General features: G+C 53.5%; 1 protein-coding gene across 1 annotated transcript; it reads right to left on the reverse strand.

The window, feature by feature from the left end:
• Window positions 1–1,160: 1,160 nt before the first annotated feature.
• Window positions 1,161–5,000, reverse strand: DLX5 (distal-less homeobox 5). The gene is made up of 3 exons (XM_059932796.1): window positions 4,646–5,000; window positions 2,541–2,725; window positions 1,161–1,490 (listed from the first exon to the last, which is right to left on the reverse strand). Exons 1-3 carry the CDS (start codon window positions 4,998–5,000, stop codon window positions 1,161–1,163), a joined length of 870 nt encoding a protein of 289 aa, XP_059788779.1.
• Window positions 5,001–9,158: the final 4,158 nt, after the last annotated feature.

Consider the following 9,158-nt stretch of genomic DNA (forward strand, 5'->3'; position numbering starts at 1 on the left):
CACACGATATGAAATCGACACGGGGCCACAATACTTTCCTTCCTTTCCTCCACCTCATAATTCCCTCTTGGCAGAACGAATGCATTCCCCCTACACACACATGCCCTGCTTGGCCTACTGATTTAGGTCCATCATTGTTTTCAAGTCCTGTGATCCTTTCCTCTTGTGAAAGAGCTCAGATACATTTATAATCATACACTGAGTCCAAGGCACTACCATTTGCCACACTGCAAACATTTCAGGTTTTTTAAAAAAATGTAATAGAAGGGGAAATTTCTTTTTCTTCTTTTTTTTCATTTTCTCATCTCTGGAAGCTCCCTTTGAAGGGAGTGTAATTTGTCTAATTGCTCTGGCAATACACAGAGGCTGATGGGGAGGGGGGCAGTCTCCACCATAATTGCTTTGAGCTTAGAATTCAGAGTGGTTATTGAGGGATTTCTGCTGCTTTCTTACTCACACACAGAGAGGGAGGGCTGTATTTAGATTCCGGCATTACTTTCTACCTGAAACAGTTTGGGGTTAAACTTAAAATTATCTAAACGTTTTTGTGGTTAGGCCAAAAAACACCTAAATATATACTATGTGGCAGTACTCTAAACAGGCCACATATGTATATAGACATATAAAGTACAGCATCCAACATATACACATCTACAGTTCTGCATCTACACAGCCCCCAGTTTCTGTTTTCCTTTTTGCCTTGTTGGATCTCTGCAGAGTTTGTCTTCCTTTAATTGCCTGCACAAAATGTCACCAGCCCATTATAAGTGGGGCAAATGGAGTATTTTTTAGAGGCATTTTGCTTTCATGGTCGAAATAATTTTATTTATCCAGAATATACAGTTTAATTCTTCTATCTACACTTATTTACATGGTTAAAATAACATTGAAAAAAGTCTTTTGAAAATTTGAGGTCATAGATTTCAAGGCACTATTGATAGTGTCCACAGTTGCGCAAAAAAAGTTCGTCTGTAAAAAAAGGGGGGACGGGGTCCTTTGAAATGCAATAACTTACATGCAAAAAAAGCTTTACACATGAATCTTTTTTGTTTCTGTTTTCCAAACTTCCCCATATGAATTTCTTTTTTTTTTTAAAATGATTTTCTAAAACAGCAAAAACACAGTAGTCCCAAAAAAGACAGCAAGAGAAAGCGGCCGGTCTAATAGAGTGTCCCGGAGGCCAGCGCCAGCGGGTGCTGTAAGGAGCCGGGCGGCGGCAGGTGGGAATTGATTGAGCTGGCCGCGCTCGGGTACCAGGAAGCCGAGTTCTCCAGGTAGCTGGACGCGGGGGACTGGTTGGAGGTCGGAGGGTGGGCATGAGGGTGGTGGCTGAGCGAGCGGGACGAGCCCTGGGGCTCCCACACCGCCGGAGACTGAGGCGAGTTACACGCCATAGGGTCGCTGGAGCTGGGGCTGTGCTCCGGGGGCATCTCCCCGTTTTTCATGATCTTCTTGATCTTGGATCTTTTGTTCTGAAACCAGATTTTCACCTGAGTGGGGGAACAAAGGCACACGTTACCGGGACACTCAGAGGCTGCCCGCGCGCCTCCCCCAGGGCGGCAACTGGAGGCGATTTCGGCCCCCAGGAGGCCAGGCCCTGTCGTCTCCCCGCAGCTCTCGGCCCACGGTCAAGGGGCTGGGCCAGGGGCAAAGCCTGCATCTCGGGCCCCAGAGAGCGCCCTGTTGGCTGCTGCTGGGGCCGGACCCCCAGCCTTTTGTCTTATGTTGGGGCCGGGGGAGGGGGCGCGAGTGTCCGCGGCCGCGAGCGCGCATGGGTAGGCCTGCGCGGAGCGCGGGCAAAGCGGCGCCGCGAACGTCTCCAGAACAACCGCCAGGGCCGGGTGAGCTAGGGGCGCGGGGCCGGCTACGCGCGCGCACGCGCGCGAGTTGGGCGGACAAGGAGCGGTCTTGCCGTTTCCCGAACGACCCCTTTCACTCCCTCCTCGGCTCCGAGGACATTCTTTATTCTTCCAAAGACCCCCGTGGGGCTGGGGTGGGAGTGAAGGGAACGGGACGATCCAGGGCAGATTTCCCCGTACAGCCCGCCCTCCCACCTCGGAAGGTCAGGCTGCTGCGGCCTAAAGCTCCGCAGGCGCAGGGCGTGACCCGTCAGCTCTTCCGGCTGCTGGCGATGTTCCCGGCTTCCGCGCGGCCTAAGACCACCGAGAGCCCGCCGGGCCCCGCTCATCCCGAGAGGCTCTGCACTGTGCAGAGAACCACTTTCCCAAAGCTTCGAGAGTGTCCTGGAAACAACCCTCCCCTTGTTTCCAACCTAGGAAACCGGCCCCTCAACGCCCGAGGCTCGAAGGGGTGGGGCTTGCATCTCGGGATGAACGCGGTCTCCATCCCATCCCTACCGTCGCACGGCGGCGACACCCGGCCTGACTCCTAGAGGGAAGGGCGCGGGGTCAGTGTCTTTCTGTCTGTGAGTTTCTCGCGGGCCCTATTGAATCGGCTCCAGCCCGCCGGGACCGAACCCCGCGGCCAAGCCAGGCTTGCACCCCAGGCGGGGCTCTTGCCCCGGCCGCGGCCGGATTTACCTGTGTTTGCGTCAGTCCCAGGGAGGCGGCCAGCTCGGCGCGTTCGGGCAGGGCGAGGTACTGAGTCTTCTGAAACCTTCTCTGTAACGCGGCCAGCTGAAAGCTGGAATAAATAGTCCTGGGTTTACGAACTTTCTTTGGTTTGCCGTTCACCATCCTCACCTCGGGCTCGGCCACTTCTTTCTCTAAATAATCAAAACAGACCCGGTTAGAGTTGTCGGCAGACAATGGCCCTTTTGCAGAACTTGCAAATACAGTCCTTGAATTTATTACCACGCAGCCTTCACTCTCTTTTCCCCATATTACCGCCTTTGCTTCACGAGACCCCTCCCTCCCCATCGTGGAAAAGCCAGGTAGCCTGATTAATTCCCTACTCTGTTTATTCAGGTTCTCCTGGGTTTGTGCAAGGCGCCTTGCACAGCACAACTCCTTTTTCGGCGTCCGGGATTTAGCCCTTGCAGCGGTTCCTGCTTCACCCGGATTCGTTTTCAAGCCCACCCTGTGTTCACCGACGTTTCTTGGGTGAGTCTGGCCAGCCGCTCCCGGGGATTCAAGAGGGAGGCCCCGGGCCGTGGCCCCCCTTATGTCAGCGTCTGTTCGGGCGCCCGCAGAGGCCAGACGCATGGGCAGGGAAGACGCTAAACGAGGTCTCCAAAGTTCAAAGACCCACAAGCAAACTATGCTCCTTCAATTCAGCAGCAAGCCGTCCGAGCCGCCGCAGACAGAGGGCCGATTATGCAGCCCCCATAATCTCCCTGCAGATCTGCGAGGGCACAGATGTGTCTGGTTTCTTTTACAAATAGACTTAATAAGTTCTTGGCCAAAAGAAAAAAATCTTTCATTTATGCACGAAGTTCAGAGACACTGAAAGGAACGAAGACACGCCTCCCCCCTCCACCCGCCCCCCCCCCTCCCCGCAGTCTTTGAAAGTTTATCAGGAGTTATAGTTCCAATACAATTTGAAAAGGAATCCGCGGTGGGGTGTTTTCGTAGGAAAGGGGCGGCAGGTCAGGACGAATTTAGCAGAATTGTGAGTATAGACTTGGGAGAAAAAAGACTCTCGGAACGCGTGTTTTACAAACGTGCCCTGGGGCCACAAGTCCCCTTTCACAAAAGTACCATCTTATCAAAAGTGCCCATCTCTGGAAGGGGCGGAGAACCTCTCCTCGGAGTGTGTGTGTGTGTGTGTGTGTGTGTGTGTGTGGCGAGCTCCTAGGAGAGGAAGGGTGGAGGATGAGGGCTGTGGTCTCGATTCTGCCAGAGCAGGGGATGCTAATATTAGCAGGATTATTAATGTGCTGGTGGGAAGAGATCAAACCTGACCAGCAAAACCTCTCCTAGGAGACCTCATACCTCTCTTACTGCCCAAGCTCACTAACCCTCTTAAACTCTCCAGCTAAGTTTCAAGGCAGACGCAAAAGGAGATGGGAAGGAGAAACAAATTGTAGGCACCTAATGGAGAAAGAAAAAAATATTGCTCCAATAACGTGACCCTTCAGCAACCCTCCTCCGCCTTTAAATGGCTTTTTGTTTTGGGAAATGCCTTGGAGAAACCGCAAGGCTCTCGGCGCGCTCTTCCTCTGGCGGGCTACAGCTCTCCGGCCCCCACCCCGCCCCGCGCGCTCCGGGTACGCACACCACGCTGGCTCGCGGCTGCTCTCACACTAATCCCCGCAGAGTCTTTGAGGCAGCCTTCCACTCCCACTCCTCGAGCACGCTTACCCTAACATCCAGCAAATAACCTTCCGTTCATTACGTAAACGCCGCTCAGGCTGGTTGATTCTTTCGTCTCTCCACCCCTACCCGCTTTCCAGCTTCGCCGGCTTCCGACCGGGCAAGCTGGGAATCCAGCGGCTTGAGGGGTCGCCCGAGGGTACCAGAGAGGAGAGACGCTGGTCCGAACTCCCCCGCAGGCTTCTTCTACTAAGGATCTCTAAAATGCTGGCTCGGGAACCTCTCTTGGTTGCAGAGTCCCGGCCCCCACTCCCTTCCGCCGAGTGCGCCCGCACTGCAGTGGACGGCGCGGCCCCCCGATCTCCCACCGCATCTCGCTCCTCCCTGATCCTGGCTCCCCCTGTGTCGGTCCCCACCCCCAGCCCCCGTACCTGGCTGGCTGGTGGCGCTCGGCACGCGGTTGTAGGCGCCGCCGTACTGGTGGTAGGGGCTGGCGTAGCTGTAGTCGGCGTAAGCTTTGGCGGGGTAGCTGCCCGCGGCGCCGTTCACGCCGTGGTACTGGTACTGGTAGGGGTTGAGCGCTTTGCCGTAGGAAGCCGAGGTAGGAGAGCAGTACCCATGCGGGGCTCCCCCCGCGGGGCTGTAGTAGTCGGAATCGGTAGCCGACGACTCGGGCAAAGTTGGCGATTCCTGAGACGGATGGTGCATGGCTGCGGACGTCTGGAACGGGGCTTGGAAGTCGCCGGATCGGATGCTGGGGACCCTCCTGTCAAACACTCCTGTCATCGCTCACTGGCGGCGGCGGTTGTCCTTGCTGCTCTGCGGCGGCGGCTGCCCGAGTTGGCCGTGGGGCTGCTCTGGTCTAAGCAGACATGGCTGTGGGAGCGCGGGAGGAGGAGGAAGAGGAGGAGGAGGAGGAGGAGAGGCGGCGGCGGCGGCGAGGAGGAGGCTGGGAGTCTTGGAGGCTCTGTCTCCGGCAGGCTGACTGCTGGCTGAGGCGCAGCACAGCCTTGGTTAAATCCTTAATTGCGCGCTTACGCACAGCGGGGTGGATCGGGTTCCATTGGCCAGGGCCTCAGGAGCAGCAGCAACACCCTAACTCGTCCAACTAGTTTGAGCACAACAAAGCATTGCTTAAAAAAAGAGGGAGAAAAAATGAAGGGGGGGGGGAGTGTGTGTGTGTGTGTGTGTGTGTGTGTGTTGTTGTTGCTCGCTGGGGGAAGAGGGGGTCCTCAGGCAATCTGTTTTCAGTGAATACTAAAGACAACGCAGAAGCGCCAACACCCAGCTCTGTACTGTCTGGAGACAATGTGTTCCAATCAGCAGCCTCAGAAAGTGCACATGTTTTGGGGATGAGGTCGACCACGGTCTTCCCATGCTCCTCACCTCCCAGCCAGCCTCGAGCTGCATCAAGGGCGAATGTGGACTGAACACTAATATTGAAATGGGGAATCAAAGCGGGGCGGGGAGCAGGGATGTGGGATAAAGGTGAGAAGAAACTGATGAGAACAATATTTTTAGTGGGGCACTGGGAGCCAAGCTGTAATTTACATGTGTGGAAAATTTGTGATTTGGGAAAAGACAGACAAATTTGCAGCAAGCACTTCCTTTGCCCGAGATGAGTTATTTCTCAGACAAGGGAGAGACAAGGATGCTCAAGAATGCACTCTTAATGGCAGAGAGAGTTCCTGCAAGCCCAAATCCCTACAGCGACTTAAAAAATTGCTGTCTTAAGCACAAATAACTTAATGACTCCCAAACTGCTGGTCCCCAAGAGGAGCGGGCAGCCCCACATTTTGTTTGATATTCTAGTCTATTTGGATGCTGTTGGAATAGAGGATCAGTAATTCTGTGTTCAGTGGTCAAAGATTCCTGCAAAAGTGAATGGTCTACTTGTGACTTGTCCTCAGGGAACTAATGGGAACCCTAAGAACGCTGGGAAGTAGACAGAGATAAAAGTTCTTTGGGGAAGTTGGGTGAAGCCCATGGATTTCCCTCTTCCAGCTCCATGGAGGTGGCACCGAGGGCCTGCTTTTCCATTTCCCACGTCCGGATTCCTGTACCCTCAATCCCTTTATTTCTTGCAGTGAAAGCATCTTAGCTCATATGCAAAGGGAGAAAAGGCTCAGGAATCAAACACTTGGTATTTGGGATGCAGAGTTTGCCTTTCACGAAGTGTCACTCTTGCTCTAGTGGTGATCTAGCTGGGAGTTTAGAAGTTTAACATTAGTCAGTTTACCGCTACCCACTTCCTCTCCCCTCAAATAGGACACTCCAGGAGCTGGATCCTGATTTGGGCCCTCCCAGCATCTTCCTCCAGGGGTTCTAAGACCCGGAACCTGGGAGCTCCACCCGACATCCAGGGTGGAACAGGCTGGCTTCTCATCACCGCCTCATCCCTCCCCCGCCCCACCCCCGACCCAACCGAAGAAGAAAATGTCTACATTAGTTGTGTCTAGTCTTAGTTTAGCCTCACTTTGGCTGTGGAGCTATTTTGGCCCAAAACAGGCTAGCAGGAGAGCCGAGGGGGTGGGGGCGGGTCCGGAACTCGGAGCAGGAGGCCAGCCTTGCTCCGAAACTCCAAAGCCGAGCAGCCACATGTGCACCAACTCCCTGCCTCTGGGCGCCGTAAAACCACAGCTATTGTCGCATAGCCCTCTGGGGGCAACTTCGGCTCTGGCGCGCACAGGGAAGGGAAGGTGTGTGTCACAGGGTCCACAGCGCCCCTCCTCCCACACCCGCCCGAGTCCCTGCTTGCGGCCTGTGCCGCCCCAGGCTTCTCTGAGATAGAAGCTCGGTTAAACAGAGCCAAGGCTGTCCGCCCATCCTCACCCCATGCTGTGGATGTCGGCACGGCTGTTCACCCCCTAGGTTCTGGCTGAGAAGGACCACAGGGCTTCGGGGAAACACTACAGACCGCAGCAGGCTTGCAGCCCTGGCCTCTGCTCCGGAGAAGTTCTCGGCGCCCATCGAGTCACCTTACACGCATCCTGCCATTTAATTCCACGAATCGCTTCCCCAGAGCAATGCCAGGGATGGTTCAAAGCGCCTCCCGGTTCGGGGAGCAGGCGGCCTTCCGCAGCACCCCACTGTATCCCCGCAGCCCCACCCTGGCACTGTCTACTTTTTACAGATTTAAAAGTTATTACGTGGCGGGAAATGAGGTCAATACCGTTATGCTAAATCGGATGTTCGTAGCAATGTCCTTAGACCTTGCTGAGAAGGCAGATTCCAATCTGGATGGATTGGAAGCTGCAGAATTTGGACAAAATTTAGAAGTTCAAAAAATCCTGTTGAAAACACAGTGTTACAATGTTAAATTATTCTAGACCTCGCTAAATTTCACTTTTCCTCCGACGAAAAAAGACATTCTTTCCCATGTTTTACACAAGACAAAAAGGAGTGGGGCGAAAAGGAAGGATTTAACTTCTTATTCTCAGTTCCTAAAGTGGTGGCCCTCACGCCAGACTCCGAGCCACTTGTGCAAAGGCTTCTGCTGGGTGAGGCCTCCAAACCTGGGTGTGTCTCTGAAGGTCCAGAGCATCAACTTTCTTGCTTTGTCCTGCTTCTTTTCTAGGTTGACCCCACTTCCCCCTACCCTTCCTTTCCTTAAAGGAAGTGGGAGGGAGAGGGAGCGCTGAGTTAAAAGGAGCCCGAGTCTGATCACAATATGGTCCCATTTCCTTTCACGTTAGAGTCATTGTGGCTTTGTGCAGGGCTGGCACCGGGCCTGGCCGGCGCTTCGGACCCACACTCTGGGCGCACACGTGTTGGGTATCCCGGCTGTCAGGGTAGAAACTTTTGCTGGTACTGTGGTGCTTGTGATACCAAGCTCAGAACTTTGTTTTAAGGCCAGCGGGCCGGACGCTGTTACCTCTTTCAAAACCCACTGACAGGCCCAGCCGCAGAGAAACAGCCCCACGGCTTCAAACTTCTCCAGAAGTGCTCTCCTCACGGCGACACGTAGGAAGAATGTGAGTAATTTCATCTCCTACTAGCCGAAATTTGAAAAGGGCGGGAGGCGGTGGAGGGGAAACGGACCCTAAGAGTAGTGCAAGTCTTTACCACGAGCGCCACCCAGTGTCCGCGAGGAGCAGCGTGCAAATGGCAAACGCTTCCCAGGCTCACAGTCCCTGGCTGGACAACGCCCGTTTGTCCTGGGGTTCGAGTCGGCTACCACGTGGCTTTCCTTCTCTCCGCTTCCAGCAGATCTTTCTCTCCACTCCCACGCCCTTTCGTTCCTTTACGTTACTCTGTATACAGTCATACTCTTCCTCTCCCCCCCCCCCAACCGGATCACTTTTTTTCTGGGTTTTAGCACGAAATCCAGCGATTTGGGGGGAGTACCATGCTCTGGGATGACTGGAACCAATCGAGGGTGACCCTTGTTTCCTAGACAGTTCTAAGAAGCAGGCTCTCCTCTAACTGGATGAGGCGCTGGAGAGACTGAGGGTGATTCACTACTCCCGGGAACTGGAAAGATGGTGCCAGTCTGAGTTTGCAGGGAGAGTGCTTTGGAAAGGCGTGGCAGGGGAGCGGGGGAGGGGGGGATCATTTTAATAGCTGCTAACTCAGTTTTTTCCCTCTGACCTATCTGGAAATCTACTTACTCATAGGTGTGCCAAAAGTAGAGCATCCTTCCCTTTGGGCTTGAAGCTCAGACAAATTACTGCACCTGAAAATATTTAGTTTATAAATTATGATCTTTTTAATATGGATGCTACTATTTTATTTAATTAAAAAATTGTACTCATCAGTTGGATGCACGAAATTCACGTAGATAAAGGACCTCCATAACATGATACTAGCATATATGCAAACTTGATGTAAACAAGTCTTCTTTAGTTTAGAATTTTTTAAATCCGTGGACTACCTGTCTTAAAAGTCCTTTCCTTGGTTTGAGGTTTATTTTAGTTTTCATCTGCAATGCTTTATCCATTATTT

This window comes from Balaenoptera ricei, chromosome 9, assembly GCF_028023285.1.
Source record: "Balaenoptera ricei isolate mBalRic1 chromosome 9, mBalRic1.hap2, whole genome shotgun sequence".
In the NCBI taxonomy this organism is placed as follows: Eukaryota; Metazoa; Chordata; class Mammalia; order Artiodactyla; family Balaenopteridae; genus Balaenoptera; species Balaenoptera ricei.